At 39.8% G+C, this 25,299-nt stretch overlaps 1 protein-coding gene across 3 annotated transcripts in view; it reads left to right on the top strand.

Moving 5' to 3' along the window:
* The window catches only part of DOCK10 (dedicator of cytokinesis 10), a 165,755-nt gene that overhangs the window by 81,407 nt on the left and 59,049 nt on the right, over window positions 1-25,299 (top strand). For all 3 annotated transcript variants that reach the window (XM_086467803.1, XM_086467802.1, XM_086467800.1), the window contains exons 5-14: window positions 3,655-3,727; window positions 4,060-4,197; window positions 4,452-4,586; window positions 9,366-9,549; window positions 11,202-11,287; window positions 13,490-13,573; window positions 16,133-16,288; window positions 17,798-18,019; window positions 18,761-18,883; window positions 19,512-19,594. In XM_086467803.1, coding sequence (XP_086323929.1) covers window positions 3,655-3,727; window positions 4,060-4,197; window positions 4,452-4,586; window positions 9,366-9,549; window positions 11,202-11,287; window positions 13,490-13,573; window positions 16,133-16,288; window positions 17,798-18,019; window positions 18,761-18,883; window positions 19,512-19,594 — 1,284 coding nt within the window. The remainder of the gene's footprint in view (window positions 1-3,654; window positions 3,728-4,059; window positions 4,198-4,451; window positions 4,587-9,365; window positions 9,550-11,201; window positions 11,288-13,489; window positions 13,574-16,132; window positions 16,289-17,797; window positions 18,020-18,760; window positions 18,884-19,511; window positions 19,595-25,299) is intronic.

Genomic DNA, 25,299 nt, shown 5'->3' with positions numbered 1-25,299 from the left:
AGAAAAATGTTTGCAGCACAGCAGTTTTCCATTTAACCTTAAGCATCTTCATTCTTATGAAATATGCATTTGACAGACGTGGTTGCATTACTCTGCACAAGAGTACGTTTTAGCTGATTACATACATCCTCTTCTGTGAAGGTTATTTTAATATGATGCTTAATGTGATTTGCTTTCATGAGTTCATGCTCTAGGGATGTAATCATGTTTCACATCTTACTTTTTTCCCCCCTTGCATAGAGGATTATAACAGAACAAGAGATCTTGTTTTGTTTATTATCAGAACATAGCACTCAGAAATGGTTTGGATGCAGCACTGGTCGATGTTTAGGAGCAAAGTTATAGCAGGAGTGTCTGTATTTTGTTTGCTGAAAATTACCATGGCTTTTGAGCTTAGCATACCTTAAATGGAGCTGGTTTGGAGTCCAATTAATTTCATACCATTTCCAGATTCTTGTACGTCAGTGGACCTTGATTTGCACATGCATGTTACAAAGTTCAGTGTTTTAGACTGTATCTCCTCATTAAAAATAAAGCTGCTTGATGCATCCTTGTCATAGTATTGTATCTCACCATTGATAGCTCTGGATGCCCAGTTTCCATGGATGTTGTTTGTTTTTTTTCATTTGTGCAAAACTGCTTTTGCACTGTCAGAAATCTGAGCATATTGTTGTGTCAATTCCTTTATAGAAAATAGTTGTATCAAGGGAAGACTGGATGAGCATGAAGCACTTATCTTTGCATCATGAGATAGGAACATAATTTACAATACCAGATCTAACTGTGGCTAAACTAATTCCTTTGATAGAGGGTGTGCTGAACCTTCCTGTGGGCTGTCCCATTTAGAAACACACAAACTTGAACTCAGCAGCCTTCGGTAATGCTGAACAACTTCATACACGAGGCCATGCTGCGCTGTTTCATGGTCACACAACAAGTCAAGTAATGGTTGCATGGTGTAGTAGATTTTTATCAGATATTGAAGTTATTGTTTCTGAATGCTGACCCTTTCTGATTGAGAAGAAGCTGCTGGGGCAGGCAGTGAGGACTCCAACATGTCCATGGTGCAATTCCACAGGAGAAGTGCTCTGGCACCACGGAAGAGCTCCACGGCGTGTGCACAACATGACCAAAATGTTTAGCAATTGCTTTACTTTTTCTCTGAGTGTGTTCCTCCTTTGAGGTTTTCCTCAGGTCTTTCCACCCCTTAAATTCCTCTCTGTGAGCTCTCACTACCTCTTTTTAGGCCATTTTTTATGCTTTGTGCTGGTGTACTCTTGCTGCTTGAGCAAGTGGAAGGGTGGAGGAAGAACAGGGGTTGCTTAGTGTGTGCTGTGGTGACAGTGTGTCTGGGAACAGAAATACTCATTAGCAAAGTTTTTGCTGTCACTTATAGAAAATGTAGGACACTTGGTAGATATTTCAGGTCTGGTTCCTTGGAATTCTGCATCTTCATATGGGTCTGAAAAGGCAGTAGGCAGCAAAAAACAGGGTATACCAAATAGGATAATGTCCTTACCATGCTTCATCTGCCTGCCCAGGAATGATGGGGAGCATGCCCAAAAGGATTCCCATCCAAGGAAGGGAAAAACTTTTGCTATGAAGAATGACACACAGGTCTGAGTGGATGAGTGTTTCATGGGTGGTCAGACACCTGAAGCAGTAGTGGTCTGTCCTTTTCTATCTCTTTTACAGCTCTGCTGAGAGGGCAGAAGTATTTCCTTCTTTCTAAGGAACTTACCATGTACCCAGGCTTGTGGAAGGGCTGTGGTTTGATGGGACAGGCTCGTTCTCTGACCGTGGAGCAGCAGGGTGGGGCAGGGTTGCTGTGTTGTATGGTGAGGTGTCAGCACCCCACTAATCCAGCAGATTGCTGACTCCTCCTTCCCCTCCCCAGTAACATCAAGGGCTTTAGGGCTGGGGTTCAGTTTGTTTTGGTTTTGTTTTTTTCAATAGCCGGCTAATTAGTCCTGTTACTGGTACAGATCCTCAAGCAGACATTGCAGTGGTGTTATCTGTCCGTGTGTGGCCAGAGAGCACCGGTCAGTCTGCCTACACATCACCCCAAGAGCACTGTGGTGCACTTTTAGCTCTGAATAATGAATAAGCCAATAGGGTTTTTGTCTGAAAATGTGAAGGCTTGAATGGTGTTTTTTGTAAAAAGTGGGATTTGTCTTGAGATTTTGGTTTTGGGGTTCTTTTGGGTGGGAGGGAGTGTTTGTGTAAGAATTTTTAACAGCTGCCCTTGGAAAACCTGCAGTGCATTTCCATGACATATTCTGAATGTTAACACTTTTACAGATGTGAAAGATGTCAATAGATTGTAAATGCCACTTTTATTCAAAATATTGATCAACAAAACCCGAGCAGACTAAAACAGAAAATAAAACACTCCTGTGTTCTGTGTGCACTTGGTTCTTCTGGCTCTGCTGAAATTCTGACTTCAGTTGTGGTGGCATAGTCGTGTCATGAGAACACTGACTTTGAAACGGGAAAGTGAAGAGGAGATGTGTATTGCTCATTACTCTGATCTTCCTCATCTGTGTGTAGTGTATGAATGAACAGAAAATGAAAAGGGTCAAAGTTTGGATTTTTTTTTTTTTTTTTTTTAATTAATGACATTTAACATTATGGGCTAGTGTGGGTTGAAGTTTGCTAAGTGGAGAGAGGAAACTAGCTTAGGGGTCTGTGGTTTCTCAACTTCCGTTTGAATTTGCTTCCTTGCACAGCAGAGAGTAGTGTTGCCCTCTTCCCATTCTCAGGCTGGGTAGATGAAAGTATATATTGGAAAAGTCAGTCTTTGTGACAAATGATGGCTTTTGGCATGACAGCTTTTGTAGGTTTTCATATGATAGCTGGAGATTTCCAAGATGAGATTTGTAGTCTTCATGAATTGGAAAACAATGTTGGTATTTCTCAGGCCACTGAAAAATCTATTTTTTCTACATTTAAAAATATCTTTGAATTTTTATCATGTATATTTGGCTGTTACTTAAGGTTTAATTCTGCAACATGCAAAATACTCTGGGCCTAAGTAAAATTACTTACGTGCTTAAAATTAAGCAAGTGCTCGAGTGCTTTGCTTTTTCATATTCAGTTTTGGTTTTCAGTCTACAATATGAATATCTTAAATGGCACCATATCAAAAAGACATCTGTGTATTTTTAAAAATTACTTTAAGGCTGCACTCATATTGAATAGTAAAAAATATCTTGAAATACTGAAGAAATGTAGAAGCTTTAAGCTTAATATTCTAAGTTCTTCTTGGTTAGAAAAAGCTATTCAAGGTTTCATTCTCATTCATTTGACAGCCTTAAATGGGATATCTCTTTGGAAATTGTTTGGGGTTTGTTATCTTTTTTGGTGAAAGAGCAGCAAAGAGAGCAACAACTGCTATTTCATTGTATAGAGCTGTTGTAGCTTCATAGTGTTGAAAAAAAAAATATATACATGGCTTAAGAATAAAGCTGTAATTGGAAGCTGTAATTTTTTAAAGGAAGTATTTTTAAAGGAGGTAATAGGATCACAGCAATAGGTGTACTGAAGATGCCATGGGGGCTTGGGATGTTGCCTCCCTGAAATAGCAGGTACATCATTATTTAAAAAAAAGAAAAAAAAAAAAGAAAAAAAAAGACATTTTTCCTCCCTTCACAGAAATGAATGTAGACCAGAGAAACTGCCATCACATTCCTTTGAAATTGATCACGAAGATGTGGACAAAGATGAAGTATGTATTCTGGGTTTTGGTGTTTGTTTGTTTGTTGTTGTTTTTTTTTTCCTGGGGAAGAGTTATTTATGGCTTTAATATCAAATAAAGAATTATAATGTAGGCTCCTTATCTCCTATAAAATATTTCCTCTTTTAAATAACTCTGAAGTTAGTAGAACAGCTTTGCCTCATGTCATCATGTGCACAGCAGGCATATTAATAACATCTTATTTTAAAAGGAATGAAAGGGTGATTATTTGTTGTCAAGCAGATATTCACACATTACAGTTTTCTTTCGTCTTAGAATTCAAAAAGCAAGTCCATGCAATATTAATCATGTCTTTCATACAGGATACAACATCCCACTCATCTTCAAAAGGTGGTGGTGGTGGAGGAGGAGGAGGAGGAGTAGCAGCAGGAGTTTACAAGTCTGGATGGCTTTATAAAGGGAATTTCAACAGCACTGTAAACAATAGCATTACTGTTCGGGTAAGCGGACAGCATTATTCTTTCTTTATTCCATTTGAATTTATATCCCCCCCTAGAGGCACACTTGTTTACCATTATCATTTAACTGTTTATATCTCAGGTTTGATTAAATGATAGTGAAGTAATACTGCAGTTGTCTGCAAAACAGTGTGATTGAAGTGCAGTTCAATCTATTTAAACCCTGTGAATAAAGGATCAGTGAAAATAATTTACAGTACAACAATTGTCATTCTTTCTTTCTTCTCCCACTTCAGTCATTCAAAAAGCGCTACTTCCAGCTGACACAGTTGTCGGATAACTCATATATTATGAATTTTTATAAAGATGAAAAAATATCAAAGGAGCCAAAGGGATGTATTTTCTTGGATTCGTGTACAGGAGTTGTACAGGTAAGTTTTAATTTGTTTCATTGTATTGTTTGGGTGTCAGATAAATCTAGAGGCAAGTAGAAGAACACATACATTAATGGAATAGTGGTCTCATTAGCAGCTTCATGAAATGAAAACACCATTATTTTTGCTCTTTAAATTGGTGCGAGTGCTCAAACCGACAGGTTACAAAAAAACACAGTTGAATTATGGTAGCAGATCATGTATATGCTCTACGCCCATGGCACACATGAGAAAAAAAATACCATAAAAAGTTTCTTTTAGCTGAAATTATTTTCTTAGCTGCCAGATTTTACCTCATGCTTACTAAGAGCATGCTTCCTTGTTGTGGGTTAAAGAGACTCAGGTTACAAAGCATTGGCTGTTGGTCAAGTGGTAAATTAATCCTGTATCCTGAGCCTCCTTGAAGATCATCACTTTTGGAGGTGACAGAGAGTCTTAATGGCAGCAGGTAGGACAAAGCCTCATTGTTTATTTTGGCTTGGGAAAATAAATAGCCAGTAATGTCTGGCACCACCTTTTTTTTTTTTGTTGTTCCCCCTAAGATTACATTCTTAGCTTTTTTCCCCCGCCTCTTGCTCTGCCTAATTATATTGATATATTTCTCTGTTTTTTGGGGTTTTTCTTCCCCATTCAAAACAAGATGTTATCTTGAATAGTATGTTACTGTGGTTGATCTAGCCCCATGTGTCACTGAACAAGGAAATTCCTTTTTTTTTTTTTAGCAATACTTTATTCTTTACTACTTAACCAGTAAAGATTGGTAACAGTGCTAGTGCAGGCTGATTCGAGGGTTGCTTTGAAAGAAACATTTTGGGTAATACAAGGGAAGACTGGTGATAAACACAAGCTTTTGTTGGTTGGGAAGTCTCTCCTTCACCCTTAAATGGGGCCTTTGGAACAAGAAAAGTAATCAGTGAGTAATTCGCTCAGGGAACAAACATATGCTGACAGGGTCCTGCAGAACCTCATTCCTGCACCCAGGAAAGTGCCGAGCTCTGTAAGGAATGACTGTTTCCCTTGTGTAGTTCAAAAGAATGTTTCTTTTTTCAAACAGGTATAGGCTAGGATGGAGATAAATATGTAGAAGGACAATCGTGTTTGCTGGTGTCAGTCCATTGGCTTGAAAGACCTTAACAGGTAGCTTGGAAGCGTGGCAGAAGCTATAAAGGAGATTGTTATACAGAAGCTCTGTTTAGAAATTACTGCTTGCTCCTGCTTGCTGGCAGTGTGTGCTTTCTTTTAAGATGACTCTCAGCCAGAGCTCTAGTTAAGCCCTGAATGTCCCTGTAGTGTGGTTTTAGGTAGGGATTTAATGCTATCTCAGAGGGTGCCTGTTCTGTGTTGTTTCTGATGATGCTCCACGATAGCAGAAATATCTTCACTGCAAGATTTCTGACCTTTTTGACTACCCTCTGACAAAAAAGCTCAAGAAACCTTTGCAGTTGTCCTCCTGAACTTTGACAGCTGCCTTCTAAATCTGCAGTGTGCCTGCAAATTGTCCCAAACTGTTTGAACTCTATGTTCTTCTCCTGCCTATCCCCAGACCCTAGTTTTCATGATTGTTCTTTGATTGACATGTAGAATGGGATGCACAAATTTATGAGTTGTCTTCACTAGCAAGAAGTGAGAGTCTTAGCCCAGGGTGTAATAAGGCAAGTATCATCAGCTATCAAAGTCTGTGATGAACTTAGAATCATAGGGCTGAAAAACAAAATCCGACTTAAAGTTGCCGTAAACAAGGAGGCCATAGAATGTGGAGAAAGTTTAGTAAAACTGAAGATTTAGAGGAAAAATGTGATGTGAAAGTTTGGATTTAATGAGTTTTAATACCAATCTCTATGAATGACTTTGAGGTCCTGTTTGATAGAGGCTGAGTATGTAAATTGTAGTAAACATCCTGGAGAAATCATCTCCAACTAAAATATAAAATATTTCCAAAACAATTCTGTTTTTTTTGGAAGTATGACCCTGCAGGCATTAAACTTAGCCTGATGTTTCATTCATAGCTCATCCATAGGTTTGTTTTTTTTTTTGAATCTTGTGTTATTTTCATCTGGAAGACATTTTAAGCTTAAAATTAAGTGTTGAAGATTACAAGTCAACGTTAAGGTCCACATAGCATATGGAAGGACTTACAGAGAAGCAAACTGAGAAGTGATGCTCTTCCCACCCCCTCCCCACCCCCACCCCCTTCACCCCTGGTTAACTCATCGGGAAGAAAATAGTTGGCTTTAGATTTGAAACAAAGACTTTGCTGTAGATCTCATCTGCTTGCCAGAAGTCTGAAGTGCAGATGGGAAAGTGGATATTGAAGTTTTCCCTAATATTCTTAAGATTCAGCATGCTAGATGTATTGCTCTGTTAGATAATGTCTAATAGTGTTACAGTACCTGATTTAAAGATCTTGGCCATGTCTGTAAGGAGAAGAACATAATATATCAAGAAATGCGTTCATTTTAGTGCTCTTTGTACTTTCTGAAGATAAATTGAAGCGTAGCATTTTTCTTTATAGATTGTGCATAAATTGGTATACATAATCCACTTATACAAATAATCGAGCTTTAAAATTTTGAATGGCCACTACCTAAGATTCTTGGCATAGTTTTGTTAAATTTCTACTCTCGGTCAAGCGCTCATATTATATCAGTAAAAACAGATTTCAGTGCAAATTTAGTCCTTGTTCTGCGTATTTGAATGCATGCAGTGACTGGAAGATTAGAGTGATTTCAGGATCAAGAAAAATACTAGGCACCCAAGAACCAGTGGCTACAAAAACCAATGCTATTCTTACCCTCCTTTGGGTGACCTAAAATTTATATCCCTGAAAGAATATTCACCTCAATAAAGTACTTGAGAGGAACACTGTCTCCTACCAAGAGAATTTCCAGTAGCAGAACTAAAAAATAACACACACACATACACACACACGGAGTCCCAAGTCAGTTTGAAAAGCCAAGGTTTGACTGACTCTGTTGACCCAAGTAGCTCCAGAAGAAGTTGTTCAGTCTTAACTGATTCCTGAGCTAGGTCATGACGTGTAATATAAAGACTGGAGCAAGTGATTAACAACAGATTGGGTAGGAATCTTCTAAATCATCTCTGCCGCTGGAAAAAAGAATGTTCATGGAAATCTATTCTCAGTGTATCAGGTTCTCGGTCTCCTTCTCTGCTAATCAATATCAGATTTTGCCTTTGTTCCTCTTAAATAAAAATATCACTATCATTTCACCATCTGGCCTAGAAATTATTCTTAATAACTTGTGGATACAGGACTGTACAGAAAAGTAGTTATAGTATGTAGAACTACAGGATACTGTTGTCCCGTTATTTGAGACTGTTAGTGAATAAAAGTAAAACTGAGTGAAATGGCCAGTTATGGAGTGGATGAATTATTTTTCATTTGTCAGCATCACTCCGAGGTTAGATGTGTCAAGAAAGTGATGGTAATTTTGTGGAATATTGAAAAATAACCAGTGGCACTGATGTCCGTAGTCAGTGGTTGTAAAAGTTTGATGAAGTAATAGGGGGTAGAACACATCAATGTTCTCTCAGATTTAAGCAAGGAGGAGAGATAATTGATACAACTCCTTCTAAGAGATAAAAGACTCATTAATTTGATAAATTTGATAAATTAAGCACATTATATTAGATCACATTAATTTTATTGAGCTGTTTCAGTCACTAAGCACCTGTTAATTCTTAGGACAGGAATTGATGGATTAACCATCTACTGCAGGTAAAAGCTGGTGGTGCAGAACAGATCTCAGAACTCAATCTGTTGCCAGAACACTGGGCATTGGTTCTTAATCTATACTTGAAAAGGATAACATTGCAATGACTGAGCAGCACTATACCTCACCTTTTGCCTTCTGCAAAGAATTGATGAAATGGCCTTGGTTGTTCTTGAAGTCCTTCTGACACAAAAGCGGCGGTGGGAAGTACCCATTGTAATCTTTTCACATGGAGGAATTTATCATGTTGCAATCTTCTGGATTTACTGGTTAATCTGTATTCCAGGTTTAAACTCATATCATCCAGAAGCTCTTGCAGAAAAACATAGAAAGAATAAAATTTTGTAGAAATGTTTTCATCCTAACCCCAATGTTTCTAACTTCATTAGGTGTTCAGAAGTTGTTACTTTTATGCAGTTTGTTAGCAGCATCTGTAAATATCTCAAAGCAGAAGATTTTATAAATTGTTCACAGTTAGCTTTGAATATTCAGGTCCAGCCCCAGCAGTCAGCGATGGAGAGTCTTTGATTGCGTGCTGACCTCACTTGCTTGCTGGTTTGAATTTGGTGAAGTCAGTTCTGTTCCCACTGAGCAAATATTCGTATGATTTAGCACTACTTGGTATCTTTTTGAGTGTCTGGTGTGCTGGTAAGTTGTGGGAGGCTTGGGCTTTAGAATTGTTCTCTCCAGACAACTATGACTCATGTAGCAATGCTGTACTTCACCATCAGAGATCTTTCATTAATCCACTTTGGAGGTATTCCCTACTAATTTGAAGTGATATTGTCTGTAGTTTTACATTTCTGTGGCTCAACAGAAGACATATATTTGGCCATAGATCTTAGATGCAAAAAGATGCAACAATAAATTGACATAAATTTGTGTTAATATCACACTACTTGGATTTTCTTTAAAGTCACTGAATTTTGCTTGAATGTTATTTTTAAGCAGTTGCCATATACAAGTCCATCTTATGGATGCCTTTTTCAGTACCTTTTTATAATTAGTTCTAGTGTTTATTTTTCTTTTCCTTTTGTTCCAACAGAATAACAGGCTTAGGAAACATGCCTTTGAGTTGAAAATGAATGACCTCACATACTTTGTGCTGGCAGCCGAAAATGAGCAGGATATGGATGACTGGATTTTCACTCTCAACAAAATCCTACAAATAAATCCAGAGGGAGCCATTCAGGAGAGAAAAAGTGCAGATCTCACTGATCTGAAACTTGGTAAGAGTGAATAGTCTCTTGCATTGGGTTGTTTTTAATCAAATGAAAAAAATTGAACCTTCAGAGATCACTACTGAATCATTTTAACTGCCTGAGTCTGTAATGGATTCTGCACCTATTGATTTCTGATGGAGCAGCACTGGTCTTTTGGCAATCCTTGAACAATATCAGCTGACTCCCCACAGATCATTTTCAAAAGGGTTGGGGGAAGTAAAGCTGCTCCCAACAAAATCAGCAGGAGCACTGTGGCTCTGCTTTGCATATGCAACTCTTTTTCAAATATAGTCCGCTCTGTTGATGATCTTGCTATACTTTGTATTTGTCTTGGGAATCTGAAGATTTTAAAGAGTTTTGTGCTGCAGAGAGGTTAGATCAGTTCTTTTTCTAGCATTTTGTTTTCTTTAAAAATCTGGAGCTAATAATTAAAAAAAAAAAAAACAACCCCAGCTGTGGTATATTGCTCTTTGCCTGGAAGCTTACTGACTTTTCATTTTTTGCTTTTGTGAGTTTGCATATTAATAAGCTTTCACTGTGGAAGAAAGAATTGGATGCTCTGTTATACTGCACTCTTCATGTGGCAGTAACTCATTCTTCCACATAATAAATCCACATTCAGTTTCGATGAACCCCAGCTGAAATTCTAAGACTGAAAACACTGGAAACCTTAATACAGATTTGAACTGGTTGTGCTCTGAGCTGAATTAAAGGTTTGAATCCACATTCATCTGAATCTCGGGGAAGTTCAGAGCTAATTGAAGGCTTTTTATAATACATTCTGATTTTGGAGGGGCAGGATACTCTTCGTATAGCCAAAGATGTTTTTATAATTTGGAGGCACATAAGACTTGCACTTCAGAATCAGAGAAGTATTTTTGAAAATCCCACCCGTAAGGGATATTAATGAAACAGGAAGAAATGTGTGCATAAAAGGTCAAAGACATAAGGCTAACAGAAAACAGAAGTCTCTACTGGTAAAAACCCTGATAACAAGCAACAGGAATGTGCTATGGAGTTAACTTGTCAAAAGGCATGATGTTTTCTTGGCAGAAGAGCCCTAAATGACCATAATGACTTATTTCACATTGGGCTGAATTACCTAGTGAAAGCCAAAAGGTCCCTGGTGGGCTAAGTAAAGCAAAGGGGTTGCTGTATAGTGCTGTTTTCTTGATCTGTGAATTTATAGCTCATGGAGGCCAGACTGAATCCCTCCCCTTCCCAAAAAGAGGGTAAGGTCCTGCCTGCCTCACTGAAGGCTTCCTTTACTGTGAGTCCAAAATCTTTCGCTTGGCACAAACCTTTGGTGTTGCCTCAGAAGGGACCAAGAGAGCAAAGGAAGGTGTCTTTGTTGTGGGCATGAATATTTGTCATGGAAGAATGTGTGAGATGTTTCACTGAGTAGAGTCAGGCCTCTTGTTTGAAATCTTAAATACAGACTGAGTTACAGTAAGCACCAGTGGGAGATGAGGTTGAGGAGGACAGAGGTTTACATTAGTGTATCTTCCATTTGTTAGCCTGATGGTACTAGATGGAATAAAACGAAAGAGCATGAGGGTAGATTTTCTTTTTGGGTTTCTTTGGTTGCGTTTTTTTGCAAAACCAATGGTAATAGCAAGTATAATAAAAACATTTCCTTTTTTTTTCTTCTTTTCAAGACCCTGCAGTAGTTTCGGTGAATTATGATTGCTCTCAAGAAGAGACTGATTCTTCAGAGAACACCTTGCACCCAGACTTTGCAAAAGTAATGGTTGTTATATTTATCTTTACAAGCTTAGTGGAAAGTGCTACCTAGGTAAAAAAAGCCTGCCAATAGATGATCATTAATACTGTGAAAGGTTTGAAAATATAGCACAGCCTGTTGTGATTGTTAGAGCCATGACAAATGACAGGAATAGTTTTCTTTCTGAACAGCTGACAGCTTTGTTTAAATGAGAGAATGTCTGCTGGATGTAAAGAAAGTAGGTGCTCCCTAGAGTGGTTTGATTTAGACCTGTGAAGGCTGTAAGGGTCTGGTCCCCGCAGTTATCTGTGAAATGTTTACTCTTTTTAACTGCATTTCAGAAGAGTTTGGCCCTTGGAAAGCCAAGATTTCCTGTGTGACTTGCAAGGAAACGAGCTTTGAACTGCTCATCGCCTTCTGTAATTTCCTTGAAAGATGCATGCAGAATCAGGGGAGGCGTTTTGTCTTCTGGATCTCATAAAATGCTTCATGTGGATGAGAAAATTGTAGATGGTGCTAAGAAGCTTTTTGATGAAAAGCTAGGTTGGAAATATTTCACTGCTTTTTCTTAAATGAATGTATGATCTGTTTGTAATTTTCTGTCAGTGAGCTACTATAGATACTATCTATCTACACAGCCAAATGCTGTTTGAGGATGTTACTCCCACAGATTTGAACTGAAAGCTGTGTATGCAAATGAGGACAGAATTTGGTCTACATTTTACTGTAGGTTGTGTTCTTATATATAAAGTGGTCACCTAGAATTTAAAAAAAAACCAAACAAACAAGCAAACAAAAAAGCAACAAACACAAAATAAAAACAAAACAAAACAATTATCCGACCAGATAAAATGTAACTGAGTTTATCTAGTAAGGACAACAGTAGTACCTGACCATCTCGTCTGTGGATAGATACTTTCTAATGGTTTAGTTAATGCAGATATTTTAAAGATATTTGAAAGACCACTGGTGGCCTGCAAGGCAAAAATAGATATTCTGTGTGTTGTGCGATACTTGTATTGCCCTCTATATGGTTAATTCCTGTTCCCTGCCCCTTGCTGTATAGGCCTGGCTGCAGCAGTGATCTGTGGCCTGTCCCTAGTCCATGGCAGGTAAATCTCCTGATCCCATCTGCTGGAACCAGTACACCAGGGACACATCAGGACCTGCTTCTGCAAGTCAGCCTGTGGGTGGGGCATGTTAGGAAGTGAACATAGAGCTCTTGGTCCTACTGTGCAGTGTCTGCTTGTTACTTGATGTGTGTCAGCAATGTCATGCTGTTGTGAAAAACACAAAATGTTGAATGGGACCTGAACAAGAGCACAGCCTGTACCATGACAGCTAAGGTTTGTACTAAGTCTTGGGCAACCAGTAAAGCTGTATACTCCATTACTAGTTCAGAGATTGAAAAATAAAGAAAAGCTATGAAAAACAAAGTGCAAAGAAAGACTGAAGGAATTGAGCAGGTTTAGACTGAAAAAAACAAAAAGGTTTCAAAGATACCATGAGGGATCTGTAAGGGGAAGGGAATGTGTAGGGTGTACTTCATATGTTGGGTGAATGGGCTTAAATAGTAGGGAAAAGATTATCAAAGTTAGGCATAAGAATAAACTTTTTGAAAGCAGAGTAGGAAAGTAACAGGTGGCTTCAGGAGGTTGTTGAGTTGGTTTTATCAGAGCTTGTTATTAACTTAGGTGTGTGTCCCTCAGAAATGAAATGGGTGTGAACGATCCTGCCTTGTGGCAGAAGGATGGATGGTGAGAGGACTCCTAGCCTTACCTTTGGGTGACACACTGTAATCTGTGTGTCTGCCTGCCTGTAAGGCTGAGCTGTGCTTTCCTGCTCCCCTTTCTGCCCTCCCTCTGACACAAGTGGTTTTCTGTGGGGCTGGGTTTGTTTTCCTTAACTTGGGAATCCTTAAAGTGATTTTAGTGCAGTGATCCACTGTTCTGACATCTTACACAATGGATTCTTTAGTGACACATATGATTTGAATTACTTAATTGATCAGTTTTGGGATTCCTTAGAAGTATATCATGGCCTGAAAATCCCTGCTTCACAAGCATATAACCTTCAAAGAGTGCTTGAAGGTGCTTTGGGATAACTACTGCAGAAATGAGAAGTGTTGTTAGAAGTGAAACATTGATCATTCATTTAGAAGTCTAACAATTCTACGGATTTCTGTTCTTGTGCAGAAAATTAATTTATTGTCTGTCACCACAGTACATCACAGAAACAGAAGAAACAGTGAAAGCCTCTCGAAATACAGAGCGACTAAATCTCTTCTCTTTGGATCCTGATATAGCAGTAAGTGATTTTTTTTATTTTTTTTTTTTCCCCAAAACTGAGTTAGCTACGCCAACAGAGTGGATTGGAGTTCAGCAAGCAACTGGGTATACCCACGACATCAGCTTTGAATGGTGAGGGGAGCTATCTCTAGTCTGTAGAGGTACCTGGTCACAGAATGGTTGAGGATGGAAGTGACCTCTGGAGGTCATCTAGCTCGCTCTAGCTAAGCTTCAAATCATTAAAGCAAACTGAAAATATTACAGGAGCAGAACCTTCTCTTGGACTGGGAATGTTACAAGACAGTGTTTTTATTGTTGGCCATTACACTGAATTTGACTACCAAAATGTGAATGGATGTTAAAAACAATTGGAGGTAGAAAAGGCATATCTATCAATCTGGACATACGTAAATCCATGGGCCTTGATGGGATGCACCCACAGGTGCTGAGGGAACTGGCAGAAGTCATTGCTAGACCACTCTCCATCATCTTTAGTAAGTCATGGGGAACAGGAGAGGTGCCTGAGGACTGGAGGAAAGCAAATGTGGTCACTTCAGTCTTCAAAAAGGGCAAGAAGGAGAACCGAAGTAACTACAGGCCAATCAGCCTCACTTCCATCCCTGGAAAGGTGATGGAACAACTTATTCTTGACACTGTCTCTAGACATATCAAGGATAAGAGGGTCATTAGGAGCAGTCAACATGGTTTTACCAAGGGCAAGTCATGTTTGACCAACCTGGTAGCCTTTTATGAAGACATAACCAGGTGGATAGATGATGGTGGTGCAGTGAATGTGGTTTATCTTGATTTCAGCAAAGCATTTGACACCATCTCCCACAGCATCCTCACAGCTAAACTGAGGAAGTGTGGTCTGGATGATCGGGTAGTGAGATGGATTGCGAGGTGGTTGAAGGAAAGAAGTCAGAGAGCTGTGGTCAATGGGACAGAGTCTAATTGGAGACATGTATCTAGTGGAGTCCCTCAGGGGTCAGTACTGGGACCAGTACTATTCAATGTTTTCATCAATGACCTGGATGAGAGAACAGAGTGCACCCTCAGCAAGTGTGCTGATGACATAAACTGGGAGGAGCGGCTGACAGCCCAGAAGGCTGTGCTGCCGTTCAGAGAGACCTGGACAGGCTGGAGAGCTGGGCAGGGAGAAATTTAATGAAATACAGCAAGGGCAAGTGTAGAGTCTTGCATCTGGGAAAGAACAACCCCATGTACCAGTACAGGTTGGGGACGGAGCTGTTAGGGAGTAGCGTAGGGGAAAGGGACCTGGGGGTCCCGGTGGACAGCAGGATGACCATGAACCAGCAAGGTGCCTTCGTGGCCAAGAAGGCCAATGGCATCCTGGGGTGGCTTAGAAGGGGTGTGGTCAGTAGGTCGAGAGAGGTTCTCCTCCCCCTCTACTCTGCCCTGCTGAGACCGCATCTGGAATAGTGTGTCCAGTTCTGGGCCACTCACTTCAAGGACAGGGAACTGCTTGTCAGAGTCCAGCGCAGAGCCACCAAGGTGATGAAGGGGGTGGAACATCTCCCTTATGATGAAAGGCTGAGGGAGCTGAGTCTCTTTAGCTTGGAGGAGACTGAGGGGTGACCTCATCAATGTTTATAAATACGTGAAGGGCAAGAGTAAGCAGGATGGAGCCGGGCTCTTCTCGGTGATGGCCAATGACAGGACAAGGGGCAATGGGTGCAAGCTGGAGCACAGGAGGTTCCACGTTAACGTAAGGAAAACATTTTCACTGTGAGGGTGACAGAGCACTGGAACAGGCTGCCCAGAGAGGGTGTGGAGTCTCCTTCTCTGGAGACATTCAAAACCCGCCTGGACACGTTCCTGTGTGGTCCTGCTCTGGCAGGGGGGTTGGACTAGATGATCTTTTGAGGTCCCTTCCAACCCCTGACATTTTCTGATTCTGTGATCTATGTGAAAAAAAAAGTTTGGCTGGAAATGCAGGAAGTGCAGTTCGCTTATCATTTAGTGTCAGAGTTCATGATTATAAGAATATTATTGCTTGAACTGAATGTACATTTGGTGGCAATATAACTGGAAACTTTGTTTTATTTAAAAAGAAAACTTAAGTAAAATCAGGATCAGTGTATATTCAAACTTGAACCTGTTGTCAATCAACTATAGCGCCATTATTAAAAATATTAAGAGAATTGAAATAGTGGTATGGCGTGTAAAGGGAAAGGAGGGGAAAGGTCTGAAATGTAATCCTAAAATGTGGTGTTATAGTCTGAAAATATGGCTGTTCGATCTGTATGAGGAAATTAAAAGCTAAAGTTTCAGAAGCAGTAAGTAAACAAGAAAAAAACTTTTAAAATTATAGAAAACCTAACTTGGATCCCCAGTTCTGCCTCTGACATTATATATGTCCTCGGGCAATCTTTTGCTTTGCTTCCTAATCTATAAATTAGGAATAACACTCATTTACTATGGTAATGTGAAGATACTAGCAATGACTTTTTGAGGTTTTCAGGTGCTTCAGTGATTGTCAAGACCTTTAAAAGCTTACTTAGTTTTGGAATGCCATGCTTTTCCCATATGTAATGAATTGACCAACTTTTTTCAGTCATTGAATCCTCAGAAAAAGGAGTTTCCAGGGACAAACTCAGTGATCAAGCCATTTGAAGAAAGGCCTGCAAAGAGGATCCTGATAACCTGCAAATCCCTGAGTTTGAATCTCCAGGCCTGTGTTACTGAAAATGAAAATGATCCTTCAACCAACGTAAGCTTTACTTATCTCAATGCAATTTTTCTCTTTTCTTTTCTTTTTTTTTCTCTCTTTCTGTGCACTTGTTACTTTGGCAAGAGAAGGTAAAAGGAAAGCTGTATCATGCACGCACACTGCATTCACTCCTCCTCTTCCCATCCCTTTGGATTAAATAATGAAACTGATGAACTTTTCAATAAATATTTTGCAGACTTCTAGCCACAGTTCAATGGGGAATTAAAAATGTTAAAATCCTCAAGGTTCGTAACAATTGCTGTAAGAAGAACAACTTTAAACAGCCAAGACCTATGTAGGGAGGCAACTGAATATTAGTTGCTGGTGAACTGCTTTTTTGTTTTTCAGAGAGAGACCGAGAACCAAACAGAATAAATTACAGAAGAGAAGGCGAAATAGAAAGGACTAGATGCTTCATCTAGTGGAAGATCCCAGCTAAAAACAGGGCAAACCAGAAAATTTTGCTTATTCTTACGTTAAGAAAAAAGGGCAAGGAAAAGCAAGATGTAGCTGTCAGTCCGTAGCATTTAGTTAGTTCTCATCTGAAGCAGGAAAGTTTTGAGAAACTAGTGTCCTGGCAACTCAACTTTCATACATTACGTATGAGGCATTGATTTTTTTATTTTTTTTTTTTTATTTTATTTCATTTGAAGATGACCTCTGCAGTGAGTGCATATTCAGCGGATGTAATCAATACTTTTTTTGGCAGACTGGAATAACGGTTTAAATGAAGCAATGATAACTATACTAAGGGCATGCAATAATTCACTACAGAGGCTGAAAAAGCGTACAGCATTGTACCTACCATGCATTATTTCTTATCTACAAAGTTTTAAGATTTTGATTTCCAGACAGCTCGGAAGGTGTTACTCTTATTCCGAGACTGATTTATTTTATCAGAACTATGGAGGCTCTTTGGGGGTTACTTACAGGCAGAGGACTTAATTCTCTGGTACTATGAGATAGAATAAGTGGGTACTGTCAGAGCAGTTTGAATGCTCTTGGTTTCCGAGCAAAATGGAACATGTGTTTCCCCCAGAATAATACACCTACACATTTGTGTTCATACCAGTAAACATTTTTCATCTACTTAAATTTGTCATCTTTGTGCCGCATTTCTGACGATCCCTGGAAAGCCCACCCTCACTCTTCTTTCTTTTATGACTCTGAATACATTTTTTAAATCCTGTGACATGTTTCTCTGGGGCTCTATTCATTTACTGTAAAAATTATCTGTGACAAATATATTGTTTTTTTATTTTGCGAGCTTCTGAGTTAGCTGTCAATTACTGTTCTGGCGCATTGTTAAGAAACTACCTTTAAAAGCCTCTACAATCACGTGGTTGGAAAATAACTTTTGCAAGGGGGTGTGTGAGCATGTGTTTTTCATGAATCTCATAATTTGTATTTGTTTGCTTTCTTTTTTTCTAGCTGCAGGAATCTATTAAAAGATGGTTAACCCCCTCGATCTCAGTTACCGCTATACTATGTTTCTGGTGTTTTCTCCAGGTAGAGCCTTTCTTTGTGAGCGTGGCACTGTATGATGTCAGGGATGGCAGGAAGATCTCTGCTGATTTTCATGTGGATTTGAACCACACACTCGTTAGGCAGATGATTTCAGGTTCCTCGTTTTCATTAGAAAATGGCTCCGTTGAAAATGTGGACTCAAATGAGATGGAAGAACCACAGGTCAAGGGATTCCCAGAAGAGTGGCTGAAATACCCAAAACAGGTATTCTGCATATGACTTGCATGACTTAGTGACTCGTGTGACTTATTTTAGTTCAGTAATAGTATTCATTTTCATCGGAGAATTTATCTGTACTACCAGTGGTTCTTGTTTTCAAGAATACTCTTTTTTGTGTATCAATGGTGCTTGTGTACGGATGCTTGATTTTTTGAGCTCCCTATATAGACTTTAAAACCATTTACAATCAAAACTTTGAAAAAAAAGTGTCTATTATTTAGAGAAACCACCAATGTTTCCTGTGATCTTTGGGTTCATTTGCTGACCTCTCCCAAACCAGCCAAGCAAAATTGCAACTTAAAGTGACACCTAGGTGCTGCATTAAACTCAAAGTACTTCCACATTCTTGCTGTTGCTGTAAGCCCTACCCTGAAGTGCCATACTTTACCTTTGCTTCTCCCTGTCGTTCCCCTGAGGTGCGACTGGTTTAGGCCAGCATTCAAGTGCTGTCCAAGAGGAGCAGTTAGGTTAGGTGATGCTAACATGGTCATACTGCTTCTTGATTTGAGTCAGTCTGCAAGGTGCTGCATGTGCACAAGCTTACTTCGGCACTAGCACAAAGACTTTATTTTCTGTTTGGCTGTATTGAATATGAAGAGATAATAATCCTCAATCATCCTTTCTGAATTTGGTTTGTAACTGTTTCCATCAACAGAGAGCACTGGCAGCATTTCATGTCTCCAGTATGGCTATGTACTTTTTAACTATTCTCTCTTTTATCTACAGGCTCTTTTCTCCATAAGTAATCCTCATTCTGAGATCGTATTAGTAGCAAAAATAGAAAAGGTGCTTACGGGAAACATTACCAGCAGTGCTGAACCTTACATTAAGAATCCTGATTCTTTTAAGGTAATGTAACAGGAACATCAGTTCCTTTTCTGACAGCCTCAGCCTCTTGGAAGCTGAAGACATTGCAAATGTGCTCACAAATCTCACCAGTGTGTGGTTGCTGAACAGGATAATCTCACAGGAGGCCCACATCTAAGAAAGCAAATGTCCAAGCTCTATTGATTGAGTGAATGAAGTACCATTTTGTCTGTAACATGTGAATCCATTCATGGTGCATTCCTATGCTAGTTAGGTCTTAGCAGAGTGAAACTCTGTTTCAGCAATCTTTTAGAAATTATGAATTAGTGCATTTCATATACGAGCAAAGTTGGGTAGGCACCTGTTTCTCTCTGAAAGCAGGCAGTGCGTTTGCATAGAAATTGTTACAGAAAACTGGAATAATAACTGTAACTAATGCAATTCTGACTGAAAGAATTGTAAAGGGGCTTAATTCGTCAGCAGCATCATATTCATCTGTGATGTCTTTGCTACTGTCCACCCAGAACCTTCTGTTATGGGCAGTATCAGGCTAAATTATTTTAGGGTCACTATAGCCTTTTCAGCAGAGAAGTACTTGGATGTACTCTCTGCTGCATTTCACATTATTATAATGATATTGATGAAGTCATTCATATTTTCTTTTTTGTAGTGTGCACAGAAAGTGTTAAAATCCAATAAACAGTTCTGCAGCAAGCTGGGGAAATACCGTATGCCATTTGCTTGGTCAGTGAGGTATGAATTAATTCTTTTTGTATTATATGAGCATCTTACAGGTTGTTCTGCTCTGAGACTTGTATCCTTTCATTCTTTTCCACTTTTCTGGCTGAAGCTGAACAAAGCTTTCTGCGTGGTCCAGGACTCCGGAAGATACTGCAGCTTTGTTATTTCACTGCCCTATTTTTCACACAGCTGCATGTTGATTACTTTCTCACTAAATGTTGCTGTGATGGAACCTTTTCTTCAGGTATGTTTTGAAGTGGCCAGGGAGTAGCAAAGGTAGCAGACACCATGTCAGTTTATCATGAGCTCCACCAGTAATTTGGTGCTAAAAGTTACCAAAGAGATTTCAAAGTCACAGTTCTCAGAAGAATTTCCTGCAAAGATAATTACAGTCTGAAATACAGTTACAATGGTCACCTAAAATATAAGTGTACAAGTTTGAAGCTTGTTACGAAGCCTGTCAGGTTTTAGGAAAAATCTAACCAAGGATTTGGAGGTTATGGTGCCCCTAAAACAGTGGCTTGGGGGTGATATTGAGAGATTATGCTTCAGGTGCTCTTGCATTTTTAGTGGTTAGTAGGTGACAGATAGCTGTTATTTTCTTGTTTGGCAGGTCAGTGCAGTGGCAGAAATGGATTTTTTGTTCTTCCTCACTCTCCTCCTGGATAACTTCTTATTGGTCTCGCCCTCAAGATTGAGACATCCCTGTGTCTCTTGATACCCTTCTACCAAATTACCTCACAAATCCAGATATGGCTTTCTTCTTTTTGTTCTCCCTTCAGTTTCCATGTAATTCTACCCTCTCTGGTTTTTCCTTCTCAGTCTTTAATTTCCTCAGTTTACTGCTGCCCTAGGATGAGAGAGTTCGCTGACTGAGACCCTCCTGTGTGTCCCTGTGACAGCTCTCCTTTCTGCCATGCATAGAGCAGGGAATAGAGAGTTTTATGTGCCCTATAAAAAGGAAAGCCGTGAATTGCTGAGTGAAAGCATTGCTTCTCTTCTGTGACTTCTGTTCTGACCATGGCAAGCCAGGTGGAGAGCTGCCTGAAGCTGTTGGGAGGAAGGACAAGCAAGTGCTAGGTGAAAAAGTCACATTGTGGCATTGCCCGTGGCCACGAGGGATGGTTATGTGCCTGTGTGCTTCTGGTGTGGAGGTGTGGAGCACCAGAAGTGCACAGTTGCCTCTGCTGCCTGGAGGAGAAAGTTTATGATTTTAGAATATGGTGCTTAGATGGCAAAAGAGAAAACACGCAGTAAGGTACGGCTGTTTGAAGAGTTAATTTATTTTTTGTTGACAAACATTTTTGTCACTATCCAGTAGCAACGGGAGAAGTAGATGCCTGCTGAAGAGAAAGGCAGATAATGTGTTTTGCTCTGTCATTGCAAGCTCAAGGTTACTCTTTAATATTTACTACTTCTGTGTAGCCAAAGGACCATTAATCAAAATTATATTGATGGGCATATCTTGGGTGGACAGAGCTACTTTTACCTTGTAGTGGACTGGACAATGGCAAGAGGTGCAGGCCTGGCATCAGACTGACTTGAGGCTTTTTATTAACTCTGTCCTGCCTGCCGGTGGTCTGTGGCAGTACCATCAGTGATATGTTCTGCAGCTCAGTTGTTGCAGTAGCTATCTTTAGGTAGCATGATGATTTTAACTAGTTCAGGTCTGGCTAGTCACTCATGCATGCGGAGAAGGCTAAAACATCATTCCACATCTTCAGCAAATCTTATCTCAAAGTGTTTCTTGCAAGAAAAATACAAAAAGGTTTTCTTCTTATTTTGAAGGAAGTGCGTTTCCCTTTCGTAAGAGTCTCCAAGTGGCCACCCCTAGCTGCCTCTCAGTGAAAGGGAGCAGGCAGAAGCACCGCTCGGGCTTTGCCATATGCACAGGTACGCAGATTCTGCGCTGCGGATGTGCCACGGCTGTACTGCTCAAACCATGGCATAGTACTGTGCCTCGGCCCAGAGCTGTAGCTGCATGTCTGCGCTTGCTCTGCCTAAGGGATGTCTAACAGACATGAATAAAGTGTTATTTCTAGCCCTGCAAGGTGGATAGCACCTTAAATGCCTGTCAAGATAGAGTGCACTGAGAAAATAGTTCTTTTCAGAAGATTCTCCTCTCCTTTCTGTTCTTTGTTATTTCAGATATTTTATCATTAAAATACCAGTTGGCAGCTCCTTGGTCATCTCAGACAGAGTATTACAGCTGCATAAATTTATTTTTTAGTAACGGGCCACATTGATTTGGAGTAAGGAATAAAATCTTGATTAGATCAAGCTCGATTAATAAATAATGCTCCACCAGCTTTAAACCTGCTTGTGACTTTTCTAAGTTCTAGTAGCATGGTACATGTTAGCAGTAGCTTCCAGTCACCACAGCCATGTGAGTAGAAGTGTTTTCCACACATGGATTGCTCTGCTTAACTACTACTGATTTAAGTGGAGCGCAGCAGTTGCTGCTGCTGCACTCAACAGTGTGTATTGGGTAACTGAACAGAGATTGTCTTTTTGGAATTCCATGCAGAATGGTTAATTGACACAGTCTGGAAAGTGGCAAAGGACATGAGGCAGAATGAGGCAATAGAGCTGTGTTTGAGATGAGCTTGCTTGTGTGATGCTCCGTACTTTGGGTATGCGAATACCTGGGAGTATTCCTCAGTCTGTGTTGTTGAGACTTTTTGTCAGTGGAAACCCTCAGCTCTAGTCTCATACTTTTTCAGTTTCAGAAATGGCAATGACTTGTTTCACTGGGTATTCTTTCCAAATTATAGGCTCCTTTTTCTACATGTGGTCCACAGTCTTAGAAAATAAGATCAAAAAGACCTCTGCATCATACTATATTTTTGTTTTCCCTAGGACAAGATCAAGTAATTCCTAAGTACTTTTGTCTAGCCAATATTTCTGGCTGTGATTTCCCAAATATAAATGGGAATATATGCTTGTGGTGTTAGCAAATGTACAGTGAGTTCAACTTTTACAGGGTTGTGTGTGTGTTACACAAATGGCTTGCACATGGACATAACTGGGGTTTGGAGACATCCCTCAGTTCCAGCAGGCAGTATTTTTGGATGGCATCCTAATTCAGTGCTTCACTACCCATACCATTAAAAAGCTTTCCTCCCATCTGTAGAATTAATTGCAGAAAATGTACTTGGATGGGTTTATCAGCTCTTAAAAGTTTTAATTTTAAATCACATTATGAGACAACAGTTCAAAAATCATTGACAAATACACCACGTGTATGAACTCGTTGGTATCAGTGATGTTGCACAAGGAATTTATTTAGTTCATTGGGTCAAATTCTGCACTCACATCTGTTTAAATATTAACATTACTCAGGACTTTGGTAAAAGCAAAGTATAATTTCACCCTATAAAATCTATTTATATTTTCACAGCTTGAAAATAGAAGTTTCCACAGGAGGCTGTCTCACTACAGGGGAAAAAATGTTTTGGCTATGATAAATAGCAAAACCCTGGGTTTGGAAATGTGTTTTCCAGTTATTTCATTCTGGCATTAACCACGCTCCTGTTTTCGTGTGGAAATTTCCCCCCCTTAAATCAGTTACAGATGGCCACGGTGCGATTTTTACGTATACATTCAGCGAGCCAAAATCTTGACAGTTGAGTATTGTGCCTGTGACTGAAACTCTTAATTAGCCTATGTGGCATCCAGTTTGTTAGCGTAGTTCAAAAGCATGACTCAGGGTTCCTCCCTGATTTCTTACTTGCGTTGGTGGGATCTGGTGTCTGTATGCTTTTGCAGGTATAATTACGGTATGTGTTAGAATTACAGTGTGTCAAATCCATCTTCCATTCTCCTATTCCTTCCAGAACTGCCAAAGTTTGCGAATGTGTGCCTGAGCTATGTACTGTAGATGCGGGGAAGCTTCACTCAGAGAGATTAGTTTTTACACTCTGTTATTCCTTCCAATCCCCTCCACCCTTGTAAACTTCACGTTTTACAGCCTAATATTTGAATCCTTCAACAGCAGCTTGTGCAGCTGCTGGTTTGGTTCTCAGCTGGCATAGGATGATGTAGCTGAAGGTAGCAAGGCTGTACTGATTTACAGTAGCTGCAGAGCTCACACTGAATCTGTAGCCCTGGAAGTGAGCAATTTTTCCACAAATCGTAAACCACTAGTTAAAAAGTAGCTTTTCTTAGTGTCAAATTATGAATGCTGTGTAGGTTTTCTATGCTTAAAGAAATTTTATCGTTGTGGATTATTGCCTAACAATGTCAGAAGAATGTTAGAATCATAGAAACACTTTAACTACTGAGATGATATTTCAGTTTCTTTAGTAAAATCCATTAATTTGTTTTCCCCTAAATTAACACCTTTAGAATCTCTTCAGGATTTTAGTTCTGTGCATTTTTTCTTATTAAAATCTCTCCAGTAAATAAGTAACTGGAAGTAAGGAATTATTTATATATTAGACAAATATTGGACTTCTGGATTGTAGAAGTGTTTTATTATGTGTATTATTATTTTCTTTGATGTAACAGTTGTCATTCTCAAATGCCTTCACTATGTTCACTGTGACAAGGAGCACTCTTCCTCCACCTGTGCCCAGCAGCCTGAAAGGATCTAGCAAAACACGGTATTGCAGTTACTTAACTGCAGACATAATACACGTAATGCTTGCTGCTCTGGCAGTTCTTCAGCTTTAATGAGCCAGGGGAATGGAGACACCAGTAAAGTTTGAGCACCAAAAAGCTATCTAACTCTTCCCTGAGTGCATCAAACATACCTGTTTTTCAGAAGGGTTATCTTGTTTTCAATGGACATCTCAATTGCTCTTGTAGTGGCAAGAGCTTTACATAAGTGGAGTATTGTGTGTAAGTTGGAGGGATGAAAATACTTACCTGTTTTGTATTGTAGATACCTGGTTTCATGCCTTTAATTTTGTTCTGGCCGTATTTAGGCTGGGATATGCTGCTGAACTGACAAGGAGCAGTTCTAGAGGTAGGGTATATGATTCCCAGGGAGCACTCATGCTGGGGAGGAGTGGTTGTAGGAAGGAGAACTCTGTAAAGCCCTTCTGACTCCAAATCAGAGTGGCCGAAGGGGAGAAGGTGACGGTGCCATGTCCCTGCACCTCCCAGGAGGCAATGCACAGTGCTCAGCACTGCTGACCCGGAGTGAGCTACTTCCAGCACAGACCTGGTTTATTTTCCTTTTGCAATATGAACATCCCCAACCCTGCCTTAGTAAGTGCCCCAGCACCCTGCTGTGCTGAGCAGTGATTTGCTCGGTGTCAGAGCCTGGACTGGAATTAGCTAACAAGCTCCAACAGAGCCTGGGTTTGCTCAGCATCGTATTGCAGAGCCCAGCGGCATGGCAGAAATCACTCATTGAATGTTTTAGTCCTCTCTGGTATTCTGGAGAAGGAAGCCAAAGTCCAAGAAATAACATAGTGTCACTAGAACTGCAATAATTATGAAATCTTATATTTTTTCTTCTCTTTTTTTTTTTTTTCCTGACAGCAGTTTAATAGGATTTGTAAATTAAGTGGTGGCTGCCAGAAATTAGGCCAGGTTTCTCCCTAATAACTTAAGATTTTTGACAGGCGTGTTGGTGTGGACCTTATTCCCTTTGACTGCTGGAAGCAAAAATGTGATAGAAGACAGTAGATTATTCTCTACAGTTACAAAGAAATGAAATAGTGGTGCTTCTCTCAGTTAATTAAGTTAGGACACGGTGCATTTATACT

This window comes from Leptosomus discolor, chromosome 7, assembly GCF_034619465.1.
Source record: "Leptosomus discolor isolate bLepDis1 chromosome 7, bLepDis1.hap2, whole genome shotgun sequence".
In the NCBI taxonomy this organism is placed as follows: Eukaryota; Metazoa; Chordata; class Aves; order Leptosomiformes; family Leptosomidae; genus Leptosomus; species Leptosomus discolor.
The sequence above is the reverse complement of the archived record's forward strand: the minus strand, read 5'-3'. Positions and strand labels throughout refer to the sequence as shown.